The sequence below is a fragment of the Aspergillus costaricaensis genome (assembly GCF_003184835.1).
Source record: "Aspergillus costaricaensis CBS 115574 unplaced genomic scaffold BO79scaffold_35, whole genome shotgun sequence".
Lineage (NCBI taxonomy): Eukaryota > Fungi > Ascomycota > Eurotiomycetes > Eurotiales > Aspergillaceae > Aspergillus > Aspergillus costaricensis.
In genome coordinates, this window is record NW_020291835.1 from 42301 (window position 1) to 55595 (window position 13295).

Below are 13295 nucleotides of genomic sequence, written 5' to 3' on the forward strand. Positions count from 1 at the left end.
GATAGTCCCTCATTAATTGACATTCAAGGCCAATGGAGTGTCATGATAACCAATTGTGATAGTATTGTTGGTGGATGAAACTGAGGGCAAGGAATTTCCCAAAAAGGAATCGAGGCAAAGCACGAGGTGCCAAGCCCCGCATCGATGCAGCCTCACAAATAGAAAAACAGTACATTCATCTCAAGTCCAGTTGGGGATCAATCAATTGTGCCTGGCCCATTACGCTGTGTCTCGACCCATCCATCCCGATCAGTTCACCGTAACAGACTCTTCCACGAAGAAAATAGAACAGTAAGAGACTCACCCGTCGTTACGTCATGAAGATGCCCCGCAGTTGACCAGCTACCAGAAACATCTCTTCAGCGCGTCATTGTCCCCCCCCCTTCTTTTGATCTCTTCTCACCATGTCCTCTACTGAGACGCAATTTGGAAACATGTCGACCACTGTTCTTGTCACTGGTGCTACCGGCCTTCTAGGCCGACAGGTATTCAATACCTTCAAGCACTCCGGCTGTCTGGTCGTTGGTCAAGGCTATTCCAGAGCCATACCTCCCACGATACAGAAGGCCGATTTGGAAAAGGAGGAGGACATTAAGAATCTATTGAACGAAGCGAAGTAATTCAACTCCTGACTACGACTTCCGCCTTGCATCTCACATTCAATACCCCCCAATCTCACACCCGCGTTGTTCACGAATTCAATCTGACTGATGTCCGTGCCCCTGCAGACCCCAAATTGTCATCCATTGTACGCCACCTCCTGCTTGGAAATGCAGCCAACCTGCATCCCGTTGCACGCTGACCGTTCCGCTCTAGGTGCCGCAAACCGTTTCCCCGACCTGTGCGACCAGAACCCGGACCAGGCGCGTCGGGTCAACGTTGACGCCACCCGCATCCTCGCAGAAGAGACCGCCCGCCGCGGTGCCCTGCTGGTCTACATCTCCACCGACTATGTCTTCCCCGGTAAGGAGGGAGAGGCTCCCTACGAGGCTGACGCGCAGACCAACCCGCCCAACCTCTACGGGCAGTTCAAGCGGGATGGCGAGGTGGCCGTGCTGGAAGCCACCAAGGACACCGGGCTGGGAATCGTGCTGCGGGTGCCCGTGCTATATGGGACTGCCAAGGAGAACTCGGAGAGCGCCGTTAACACCCTAATCGATGCGGTGTACAAGGCGCAAGATGAGAACGCGGGGGTGAAGATGGACGACTGGGCCCAGCGCTATCCCACCAACACTGAAGACGTTGCACGAGTGTGCCGTGACATTGTAATCAAGTATGTCAAGGAGCGGCAGCGCATCCAGGAGCTTCCCAAGATCCTGCAATTCTCATCGGAGGACCGGATGACCAAGTACGAGATATGTGAGAAGCTGGCGGATGTGCTCGGACTGTCCCTGGTTGGAATGGTGCGGAACAAGGAAGGAAACGACCCGAATGCGAGTGTGCAGCGGCCCTACGACACTCACCTGTCGACCAAAGCGCTGAAAGAGCTTGGCATTGATCTCCGGACGGTTGACTTTGTGTCGTGGTGGTAAGTTATTAATTTCCTTATTGAAATCATCGTTGGTGCATAATTGAGGGGCTAACATCGGCCGCAGGCGGAAACACTTGGGAGCGTACAAGCATTAAATTGATTGAAATAATTTAGTCTACTACTAGTATGGAGCCCCATGCTGCGCAAATTATCTAGCATGAAATCACACGCGATGCTTGGTGTCTGAAACAAAATGAAACAACCGATGATCATCCCGGGGACCGGATCCAGCTAAGGTGTGTAAGAGTAGGAGCTACTGTAGTTGCTTGTTGAAGATTACATCCATTGTTGACATGTTGGATGTTTAATCCGCGGTGGGTCGCACCCGATACAGCAGTATAATAATCTAAAATCTGGTAGGTCGTTGAAGTCAAGTGGAGATATAGTTTGATAGTCGCCGTCTAAAGACAGATAGCCATATTGTATAGATGAGAGTAGATAGAAAAATACATCGGATGATTTGGCAATGATAGAGCTGATACTAAAGTAATATGCTAGGCTGGAAGTAGCGGGATATTATGCCGATAGTGTAGAATTCAATACAGGTGTAAAGAAGTCGCTTCATGGATATAGTGAGATGAAAAGGTACACAACCTACAAAACAACATCAACGGTACGTCCTAGAGCGACTTGCCTTCCGCGTCGCCTTCAAAGTAAAGAATTCCGTGATCCAAAGCAAAGACACAACAAGCAAAACCACCCCAACTCCAAGAGGAACCACAACTTTCCAAAATACTTGAACGTCCCCAACTTTGACGGCGCTGCTTTCTCTGCTCTCCCCTAGATTCATTATCGAAGCGGTCACCGAGACTGGTGAAACCAACCAGGCCCACAGTGCCAGAATCAGTAGCAACATGTTTCGGTATCTTGAACGTGATTTCTCAAAGTCGTCCTCGATTGACTTCAAAAAGCCCATGATTCTTTTAACCCGTTTATTTAAGCGACAGACGGCCTTCTGCAGGTAGGCGAAGTCGTTTGCTAATTCTGAGTAATCTGGAAGACCGGTGAGCTGCTCCCGAGCTTTGCAATACTCTTCAGCTTCGTGTATAAAATGTTCGTACGGCTCGATCTTGATTAAATCACTGTGTAAACCAATGAGATCTGCTTGGAGCCTTGCAGAGAGACTACCGTTTGGGTCTGGGTATAGGGGATCCAGGAGGGACGGAAACTTTCGTCTTCGTAGAATAACCTCCTTCTGATAATACACCTCCATCCAGGATAATTGCAAGTGTTTAGATTCAATCTCAGCAACCCAGAAGCAACCGATCAATTGAAGAATATCGACGAATAGAAGGCTCGGTGATGTCAATGCAGCATTGCGAAAATCATTATTCTCAAGATGGTAGATGAGGTGGTACCAGAGGATCTCCTTAATAGAGAAATTGGATTTTGGAGCCCGTTGAGGTCGTCCTTCCCATTCTTTAGAGGTTTCCAGATTATCCATAACGAAGCGTTCAACAAACCGTGGCCTTGGAAGGAACTCTCGGAAGACATATGAGAAACCTGGCTCGCAGACTGGTATCCTGCTACTTTGGTTTTTCGCCACAATGACACCTGTTGGGTGTTACTACTTCCTGAAGACAAATTTTGCAGCTGTAAGCCACTCACCTATCCACGGTATATCCCGTGATGGAGTTTCCGTTTCACCGTTGGCCTTCTTACGCGCATGCTGGTTTTCCCATACAGCGAGATTGTTGCGTAGACCGATCGAGTTGGCGCAAATTGGAGGCCCAGGTTTGGCATCACCACAATTGGGATAGAACGGTGACAGCGAACTATGGCTATCCATATTTGGACTATCACTATTCTGAAAGCTAGCCGGTGTTGGTTCCCTGTGGGCAACAAATCGAAAGCAAAAATGCTCCTGCTGCCTCGCAGGCCTTGGTAACGGCCAAAGCTGCTCTAACAGGCTGTCATCTCTGTATTGGACGCTTGGTTCACCCGGTCCAATATCTACCTTTCCTGACCCAAACCACGACGGACCGACCAGGAAATCTGCCCAAAACTGAGGATCAATTCGCAGTTGCCCTCCGAGCTCTGCAATCATCCTGGGAGTGGGGTCTTCCAAAACTATAAGTATTGGGCTTGAACCATCGTCCAATTCGGGTAAAACCTCTTCCAATTTCAAGTCACGCTGCACGGGAGGAACGTTGCTTGGCTTGACGAGCACAATTCCGAAAGTTTGTCTCTGGAGATATAGAGGATCCTGCAGATAAGCATCGAGATAGGATAATCCAGGCCACTGGCCTGCGAGTCTCTGGACATATTCTCGATATTCGTTGGCTAGCTCACTGAAACCACAGTATGGGCTCAGTTGACTGTCATGAGATGGTGTGCGAGTGCTGTTCCCATTGGACATCTCAAGGTCTGTTGCGGGCTTTACCCGCACCTTCCTAAACAGGGTCTCTGTCGTCCGCATCTTCTACTCTTCGCGGGCTACTTTGCTTCATATTCTCCCGAACTAGCTTCGCGATAAAATGAATCAAAAACTTACATCCTTCAATCTTAAACAGATGCCTTCTTTTATAACAAATGGCCACCTTAACCGAGGTGACCCAAGCACGATCTATGAGTCGAGACCCATTAGACTTACTGACCGGTATGAATAACCTAGTAAATCAAAAAGATGTACTGTGCTACGTCTAGACTGTTCTTTATCCTCTCTATTCATTCTGACATACATGGCTCTTCCTGACGCACCAAATACAGTTTACGAGGCCGTATAACCTTATTTTAACTACTTAACCAGGCCAGCTCTTAAGGAGGTCTGATGAAGAGAGTCTTTCTGGAAAGTGGATGCAATGTCTAGGATCCGACTTCGTATTCAGGAGTCGTATCCATTATGTCAAAAGGGTAACCTCTAAGACTGAGTAGGATGGCAAGCTAACTTTGTTCGTATTTAGTCCAGCCCCTCAACTTCAAACAGTGCGTATAATCGCCGCATTCGGCTTGAGTATCCGTGATCCGGGCGGGGGTTATAAGCTTAAACCCATTCCCCAGATTTAAGATTCGAATGGCCCAAGGTAGGGTTGATCATCACTTGACATCACCCTTCCTACTAGTTGAGTCTGGGATGTGCATGTCCTTGCATGCTAAATTGATGGCTATAGCCTTGAAAAGCGACTTCATTGGCAGCAAGTCATGTTGAATACCGAATGTGTTGAACTCTCTGAGCGAAGAATATCACCCTGGAAGGCACTATTTAATCTACCTAGAAAGCAGATCCGAAACCGATAAAAGCGATGGGTCCAGATCTTGGCACGATGGATACGGCGTAAAGCAAAATGCTGGATACAATTACAAGCAGTAAGGTCTTATGTGGATCCATGTCCCTGTGACTGAACTTGACTTTTGAACTTCAAACTTCACCCCAAACTAGCTCTTTAAAGTTACACCAATTGAACTATGGCACTGAAAGAACAGACGCTCGACTATACCTAATTCTAATATGCAGCATAGATAAACAGGGCGGATCAGCGAGTGTGGTTTCCTCCTACATTTCTCTATCACTGAACCGAAGAATATTTATCAAAATTTCCCACACTCTGCCCATTGTTTGAGGACCGATACAACCTTAATGATGAATCTCTTGGGTGACGTCCTCGGGGGACTGGGGTATGCTGCTACATCTGCGTCTACATTTGTGGTAGACAGTATTGGTCATGCGGACAGCATCATCGAATCTGCGACGCGCATATTTCGAAAGGCTAGCGGACATTCGGCTCGTGGGCTTATTGACGCAGTGTTAAGACGCTCTCAGAAGCTGATAAGCCCAGAACTTCTCCTGGAGACTTTGACAAAGCTTCTTGTCAGGATAACCGAGCAGATAAACACAGAACCCGTGGGCAGCCTGCTTCAAGAAGCGACCAAATCCTTATTCAAATTGATAAAGTCCATGTTGGACAAGATCGATCCAGAATCACTTCTTAAAATTGTGAAGGAGCTCACAACAGTGACTGTGAAGGCAATAATTGCCAAGGTGGGAGCACTTCGGATCATACACGAAGGCATAATCAGCAACGATGTCACTTCGGCGACCCTGGGAGCCATCTGGAACAATGGCGGCGATTTGGCGAGGTTTTTGGTTGACCTTATCGAACCTGCCAAGTGCTATGTCCCAGCAGACTATATTCCAGCTGACCCACCCACTGGAACCACTAAAGGGTCACCACGTGATGCATACAATGAATTGGACGCATCAAAACATATGAATCAGCACGCTGTAATTTGTCAACTTCAGAGGCTCGCCAAATCGTTGATTTTCATTGTGGGGGGAATGGGCAAAACTGTCAATATTGACGAGCTGGAAGACATTGGCATTACTGATGCAACCACACTCGGAAGCGACGTCAAATCCGTCGACTCGAACATCACTGTGGAAAACCCCTTAAAGGAGATATCGATAAATGAGAAGTGGTTGTATGTCAATGGTATAGGCGGAGAGCTTTTCTGGTTGCATCTTGCTTGCAAGAAACTAGCAACGCACTATTCAAGAGAAATAAGAGGGGTTTTCAATAGGGGTGATGGCCTTCTTTGGGACTTGGTTGAATGTGCAGGCGAAAGGACCGTCCAGAGAACTGGCACCGCAAAAGAACAGAAGAAACTTATCAAAAGAACAAAGAGCAGCAGGATGGCACAGAAGTCATTGGTAAAGGAATTGAAGTCAGCCTTGAACGCCAATCCAGAGCCCAAGCATGTCATGATGATAGCTCATTCCCAGGGCTGTCTACTTTTACGCCTAGCATTGGAACAGATATTGAATGATTCAGTCAACGATACCGAGATTCCTGAAAGAATGAAGAAACACCTTTGCATCTTCACTTTCGGCAACCCCAGCGTCGACTGGAAATGGGAATTGGGTGAACAACATATTGAGCAACTAAACCTTGACCAGCAATTGGACGATTTTACAAACCTCAGCTCGCACGTTCTTCGCACTGAGCATTTTGCGAACGAAAATGACTTCGTAGCGAAACTCGGGGTGTTGAATGAAAACAAGTCAGAGGATAGTGGCTATGCGCCTGAACATGTCTTCATTAATGAAAAAGAAGACTGGGCTAGCGGCCATCTCTTCGGGTCACAGTACAGTCTTGACCCAGATGACTACTTAAATGCTGGAAGCAAATTGAGTGGCAAGAGATCCTGGTTGCTCCGTTGTGAGAAAGGGAAATCTTTGGAGGATCTGCAAAGTAAGCTCCTCGTCTGCTTTACTGAGTCTAGTCTAAATATCTGTTCGATCAGGAGACCGCACGCCCAGTCCTTTTTGAGCATCGGTTAGCTTGGATCGGTACCTGAATACAGGCGCAGGGAGCGTGAAGAGAAGTTCTATCAACAGAGTCCTCAACCGTGGGGAATAAAAGGCCATACTTAGCCCGGAGGTCACTCTTCATGCCGTCCATCGTATCCAAAAATCAATACTGTACAAAACTCCATCTTCTGGCTTTATATTCTGGTAAAACTTTCTGTTATTCTCCAATCTCATTTCCATATACGGCTCACTTGATTTCTTAAAACGGTAACTCTACTCAACAAAGCTTCACCTTCACTGTGAATAACTCCTTCCAGCCCTGACCGATCATCCCCCTAATCAAACCTCGCATAAACCCTCCACGCCAAATCCACACCCGTAAGCTGACTCAAATCCAGCTTGTCACCATCCAGCAACTGGATCGTCCACTGAGTAAAGACAGTGGGATAGGCATGGACCTCGTCCCCGAACGATCCATCTATATGGACTTCCCCGATTTCCCCGTTAGCATCGATATCGTAAGACACTCGGGCAGTCTGCGGCCCACGAGTGAAATGAAAGATCTTTCCATCTTGGATATCAGCATATAGCCCCGAAGTCGAGAGATTGATGTTGACGCGGTACACGCCGTTCTGGAGATTCTCTGATCGGGGACGCGCGCCCCGGAGATAGGCTATTAGGCCGGCCGCGCGGAAGTGTGATCCATCGGTGAAGATGCTGGCGAAGCTGGGTTCACTGTCTGGATCGGTACTCGGGGTGAGGGTGAAGCTGGCGCTGTGCGTTTCGCTTTGAAGGTCGGAGATTATTAGTGGACCGTAGTTGGATGGGAGCTTTATAGTATAGGTGGGTCAGGAACGTTATGCTAGCCCGTGGGTTGGAGGTGGGGGGATAACTTACGTCGTTGGATGACACAGTTTGTGTGAGTACTGGGTATATAATTATTAGTGTGTTTCAGCGAACATGGAACAATGTTTGCAAGTCTACTTACACTGCAGGATTCGGTCGTACTTGGAGTTGATGGTATTCATCGCGTCATCAATGAGATACACATCATTGCGAAATTGGGCCGTGGTTTTTTGGGAATCCAGCACTAACGGGCTGTCCTCCAGGGCCCAGTATTTGTACGCCCAGGCCATATTGCGCATCTCCATGGCCACCGAGGTTTGCATGAACAGATAAGAATCGTAAAACTTCGCTTCTGCTGTAGCATACAGCTCTTCTTCACCAGTATACTTGTCAATTAGCTCTTGCAGCTCTTTGATATCCTTCTGACTGGTGATAACTTCCATTTCTGCTAGCACATATTCCTGTCCTGCTTTGGTGGCTTGAGCATCCGCCTGAGCCAGGGCCTTCCCATTGATGCTGTATTTCTGAATAGCCAGCCGATAAGCAGCAGCGCCCCGGATAGCATGGGCAACCGCGAAGTCCAGCTGCGCAACAGAATTGACGGTCCAAGTATCCCATGCAGCTAACGTAATGATCAGTCTCGCATCGGCGTCTCCTTGCCTGGTGCCGGAGATATCGTCCACGGATGGGATTGCCGCGTTTGGGTCAGTCTCCAATTTCTTAACCGCCGCGGCGACTGTGACCATGGAGAAGTAAAGGGTTTCCAGAGGGCCCATGCACTCCGTGAGCTGCTGCAAAGTATCCGACGAGATGTGTCGATCCTGTGCAGCGGTGTTTTTCTCTGCCTGTTTGACTTGATCGATAATATCTGCTGCACCCTTTATTGCTTTCAGCACATCGTCTAGGACGGAGGCGGCCGAAATACGGTACAGCTGCTCGCCAAATGTCAATATTCCAGTCAAAAGGCCGTACACTCCAATGAACACCGCTTGCTCTTCCCAGGCTAGCAGGCCTTCCTCGAACGCTTGCTGGGCGGCATCCAACTCGTGGCGACCCGCTGTGACTAGATCATGGCAGCTGTCTCTAGTGGCACAGGCATCAGAGTATTTGTCGGAGGCGAGATCCCGAGCCTGCTCCCGCAATGCTTGTTGATTGATGGCCTGTTGAAGCATGGTGGTCCAAGCGGCCTTGTGATCCTCGACACTGGCTTCCTGATCTTGAAACCGTTCATACTGTGTCTGGAACGCATCCAGAGCATCGATGGCATCCTCGACAGTTTGCCGGTACTGGCTAATAGTCAAGGCAGGGGCATACGAGGTGTCAGGACCGGTCATGGCCTGGGCAGCTAATTGCTGGCCCAGGGACACTGCCTGCGTGTTAAGCGCCGGGTAAAGCGCGGGACGGGCCGTTGCGGTGGCCACATGCGCACACAAGGAGATGGCAATGGAAGGCTCCTGCCAGAATAGCGCTTGTGCAATTCGTAACTGTGTCGCTAGCGAGGCCTCGAAAACCTCATCCGGGAGGTCGAAATACTGCTGGTAGTACGCGACACTAATGCTGTCCGTCTGGACGGTGACCACCGCCCCAACATGATCCGTCCCTTGACCAAGCTCCAGGCGGACACTCTGCGACGCATTGGGACTCTGCACCGTCACCGGCTGGTCTAGGATAGAGGCATAGATCCGGAGCACACAGCCTGTGTACGGGGCAGGCTGGACCTTCAAAGTCACGGGTGCGTCGGCAGTCAGGACCCGCGCAGCCAGGACAAACATACTGTCCGTCGTGGACGAAAGGGTAGTTCCTGCGGAATCAAATGCAAGAACATCTGTGTACACATACATTGGGTTGTGGGTCAGAGACTTCACAAAATCAGTCGAGGTCATGTACACGTCTCGTTGATAGCCAGTGTCCTATTGTCCACGCAGGACCTTGCTCATTAACACTACCCACACCATAGATAGAGTCTCATTGTGAAGACTTACCCTGTCTTTCATCCCAGCATCTTTCTTTACCGGTACTGCCAACACCACGTCGGAGAGAGCATACTGCTTCTGCCAATCGGCCGGGCAAGCCGGCTGGGGCTCGTATGAATTGGACATGACTGCCTCTGGTGCTCGAGAAGCTGGGGGTTTGAGAGACCGTAACTATGAAGCAGGAAAACTAATCTCCTGCTTTATACGCATGGGACAGGGATGTATATCTCAGAACAGCCACAACGTGTCACGAATCATGTCAGAACAGCATGTGTGCAAGTGGGCCGAAGCAATATATTGAAGATTCCTAAGCGGACAGGGTGACTCAAATATATGCATACCCCGCTCGGTCGCAATGGCTACCTTCAAGCAGCAGAAAATGCCTCATACTGGGATTATTTCTGTAATGCTAGACGGCAGTATCATTCGAATTCATTGGACATACTGTGTGCACAGTTGACGTTATTGTGCTTCGACGGGGTGAGGGGACAGCCCTGACCAAAAGCGCGGGAGATTCTTTTGCTGTTTCGAAAATGCCCTCGACCCCTGCTCACACCCCTCACCGGTCAGGTATTCATGTAGTGCATGCCTCCCCATATTAAGGGCAGCCATACTCCTGCCTTGATTGCGTAGTTAGTAACGACATTTCAATCCTCAAGCTCTCTTCCTGCAAATATCTCTTACCAACCATCATGAGTGAAACCGAAGTCAGCAAGCGTCTGCAATCCTCCTTAAGCACTGACAAGGGGCGATTCAATGAGGTACTTCAATCATGATAAGCCATTCGCATTGATGAAGGAATACTTACAGCCTACTTTAGATCACAGCCCTTTCGCAGAAGGCCATCAACGATGGCATGTCTAAGTTGTTGGAAAGTTATCCGGAACTAGCTAAGGTCGAGGCTTCAATGGAGGGTATTGGCACTCTGAATGCTACACTACAGAGTAGTCAACTTTCCCTGGACGTCACCGGGCAGCAGAATGCCGTCTCCATGTACTACTGTACCTTGGGGTCGGGAACTATCCATTTCGGCATCGGGTCAGTTCGAACATGTTCATTGCAGACGCTTGGCTAACAGTGTACGGGTGTTTGAAACAGGAACAAAGATGTTGAAATAAGCAATTGGACTATCGCCTGGACTTGTACTCTTGATAAGGAGGTAGTTGATCCAAGCTCTGACGAGTTTAAAGAAGTCCAAACACAAATCCTGCAACCCGGCGACTACTCAATCAGTTCCTTGTTCTTTGCTTTCACTAGTAAGTGAACAGGTCGGATTTCTCACAATATATAGGAGTACTTCAATTCACTGTTGACTGACTGACACCGTTGCGTTTATCTCAAGATGATCACATCATCTTTTTTGAGTCAGTGATCATACCCCTTATGATGGTCAGCGTTCGTTACTGATAATCCCCAGCCGTGAACATAGTACCTTCAACGGCGTTGACTTGACCGAGGACGAAAAGTCCTATCTAGGCCTGATTCTCGGCCACTGGTATGTAGGCGAGGACAGTAAGTGGCTGGACCGCAAGAAGCGCACCCTGGCGTATGCGTTACATACGGACAAGCCCCAGACCGTGAACGAGGAGGCGCCATCCTTTCCTCCAACATCTCTGAAGCTGCAGACCTACCCTTATATTGCCCCCAATGAAACGAAGCCGGGACAGGGTCTTGGGTCGGTCGGTGAGAACAACATGCTCCTCTATCTTCAAATGACCGACAATAAACCCTTTCCCGATGTCCGGATTTTGGAGTACTCGGGGAATTACGTCTCCAAGGGCATGAACGGCACGTTTATCATCGACCGGAACATCATCTGGGATAGCTACCTCTTTCGAACTACGGCCCCGAAGCTGCTACCTATGTTCAACGTTTATACCTACGCCTGGGTCGCCAGCGCCAGCAATACGAACCTATTCGGAGAGCAATGGTCCATTGGACTCGGAGACCCGAGCCATTCAAGCGACGCTAGCTTTTATGCGTGGAAGCAAAGTGACACGGATGCTTTGACTTGGAAGTGGACTCCCTCAAATGAGGAGCAGGGATATCAGCATACATACAAGTCCGACGCAGGCTGGAATAAACTTAACATTGATTGTAAGTGTGCTCGTTGGTGTTCCCGTAATAGAAGGGATTCGAATCATAACACTTGCGCTCCAGGTACCACTTCCAATATATTGAGCACCGTTCCCGGAACTGGCAACATCAAGGCGAGTGGCACTACGGATGTCACCATTGTTTGCCAGGCAGTAGCCACAACCTACCCCATGGTAGCGGAATACGACTACACGTGAGTGTACTCTTCTCCACTCTGACTTGTTCAATCTGATTGGGAACTTTCAGCATGCATGTTCAAATTACTTGGCAAACCAATATCACCGTCACCACTAGCGACGGTGGCCTAAAGTTTTCTCTCAATTTGCCCTCCGATCTGACCGAGGCCTTTAAGGTGACGGCAGATCCGCTAAAGTGGCACGGTGAGACTGGAGGCTTTAATAAGCTAGACGAAGTCAAAACCATATATCAAAACTTTCAGGACCAGCTCGTCAAACAATTCCAGAATATCTCATTCGGTGATGCTGAGAAAAGTCTGGAGAGTGATCTTAATACCTCGGCCCGGTTCGTGATCCCGGGTAAGGGCTCGTTGGCATATAAAGATCCGATTTTCAACAACAATGGGGACATGATGATCGAGGCCGATTATGTGATCTAATGTTCTTGACATCCTGTTTCAAGACGAAGAGTCAAAGGTGTATTCGAATCTATCTCGAGCTCAATATGATGGTTGTAGGTTGGTGTCAGAGGTGGTGGTCAGATGCAGGCGCAGGAGATGGTGGAGGATCAGGTGATGCCTGGCTACAGCAAATGTCTCAACATCTCGTCTTTCTCATTTTATTTTCGAACAGGTATGCAGCGCTAGCGGGCAACTCGGATCCTTTTCGTGCTTAAAATGCGTGTTTCGTGTTGGTTAGCCACTAAATAGCTTCTTAAGGCTTATCCTGCCACGATTGACTTTCTTCTTTGGATACAACATAGGATATCCTTCGTTAGCGATCATGTATTCCCGAAGATGGTTAAATCAGGTACTAGCTTCGACTGATGTCTTTGTCGGACAAATAAGCACACCCTCTTTCACTGGAAGATGGCCTCCAACCATGGGTTTTCATGTTACTTGGCATCATCGCGTCACTGCTTTCTAGCCCTTCTTGCGAAAATAGCAGTGCCCTTTGAAAAGATATAGCTAGTGTTGATGGAAATAGGGATGAGGACCTCTGAGAAGCAAACAGTATCTCGGTTGATAAAGATCCCTAGATTGAGGGTAATGAAAAAACGGCGATAGCTAAGCATAGCATAACAAACTAAAGATGTTAGATCAGATGAAGACGTGTGTTTGTAGATCTGTCTTGTCTGAGTAATTAAACTCCAACAAGTCCCTTGCTGAAGGTGGACAACGTGGTATCAATGAACACCCAAAGTTCTACCATTGGTAAAGTGGGCGGCCTTGTGAGCACAATGCCGAAAAGCAGATCTTAATATCCCAATCAAACCATACACTAATAGCAAAGGAACTCGCCGACCACAAGTGTCCTATATAAAGATTACTTGCTGGCAGAGTAAACCCATGCAATGGGCTCGGAAGTACGTGCGACAGTGTCAGACTGGAGCTGAGAATAGTTCAGCTAGGTCTAGAAACGCC

General features: G+C 48.5%; 5 protein-coding genes across 5 annotated transcripts; 3 read left to right on the forward strand and 2 right to left on the reverse strand.

Annotated features, from left to right (window-relative positions):
* Nucleotides 1–199: 199 nt before the first annotated feature.
* On the forward strand, nt 200–1710 carry BO79DRAFT_240143 (dTDP-4-dehydrorhamnose reductase family protein). Its single transcript, XM_025684992.1, has 5 exons — nt 200–291; nt 350–616; nt 729–748; nt 817–1528; nt 1596–1710. The coding sequence occupies exons 2-5, from the start codon at nt 405–407 to the stop codon at nt 1624–1626; spliced, it is 975 nt and encodes a 324-aa protein (XP_025535786.1). The 5' UTR covers nt 200–291; nt 350–404; the 3' UTR covers nt 1627–1710.
* Nucleotides 1711–2138: 428 nt separating this feature from the next.
* On the reverse strand, nt 2139–3950 carry BO79DRAFT_258719 (uncharacterized protein; the record flags this gene model as incomplete). The annotated part of the gene is made up of 2 exons (XM_025686319.1): nt 2139–3085; nt 3140–3950. 2 exons carry the CDS (start codon nt 3948–3950, stop codon nt 2139–2141), a joined length of 1758 nt encoding a protein of 585 aa, XP_025535787.1.
* A 1016-nt stretch (nt 3951–4966) lies between these two features.
* BO79DRAFT_273997 (uncharacterized protein) lies at nt 4967–6798 on the forward strand (the record flags this gene model as incomplete). The annotated part of the gene is made up of 2 exons (XM_025687559.1): nt 4967–6720; nt 6773–6798. The coding sequence occupies exons 1-2, from the start codon at nt 5109–5111 to the stop codon at nt 6796–6798; spliced, it is 1638 nt and encodes a 545-aa protein (XP_025535788.1). The 5' UTR covers nt 4967–5108.
* A 316-nt stretch (nt 6799–7114) lies between these two features.
* On the reverse strand, nt 7115–10149 carry BO79DRAFT_274000 (uncharacterized protein; the record flags this gene model as incomplete). Its single annotated transcript, XM_025687560.1, has 4 exons — nt 9608–10149; nt 7768–9535; nt 7677–7705; nt 7115–7609 (listed from the first exon to the last, which is right to left on the reverse strand). Exons 1-4 carry the CDS (start codon nt 9722–9724, stop codon nt 7115–7117), a joined length of 2409 nt encoding a protein of 802 aa, XP_025535789.1. The 5' UTR covers nt 9725–10149.
* Nucleotides 10150–10290: 141 nt separating this feature from the next.
* Nucleotides 10291–12311, forward strand: BO79DRAFT_274008 (uncharacterized protein; the record flags this gene model as incomplete). The annotated part of the gene is made up of 7 exons (XM_025687561.1): nt 10291–10359; nt 10419–10636; nt 10697–10858; nt 11016–11175; nt 11224–11695; nt 11759–11888; nt 11942–12311. The coding sequence occupies 7 exons, from the start codon at nt 10291–10293 to the stop codon at nt 12309–12311; spliced, it is 1581 nt and encodes a 526-aa protein (XP_025535790.1).
* Nucleotides 12312–13295: the final 984 nt, after the last annotated feature.

Coding starts and splice junctions, on each gene's coding strand:
- BO79DRAFT_240143 (XM_025684992.1), top strand. CDS start 405: ATGTCCTCTACTGAGACGCAATTTGGAAACATGTCGACCACTGTTCTT. Junction 749..816: donor ACCCCAAATTGTCATCCATT/GTACGCCACCTC, acceptor GTTCCGCTCTAG/GTGCCGCAAACCGTTTCCCC. Junction 1,529..1,595: donor GTTGACTTTGTGTCGTGGTG/GTAAGTTATTAA, acceptor CATCGGCCGCAG/GCGGAAACACTTGGGAGCGT.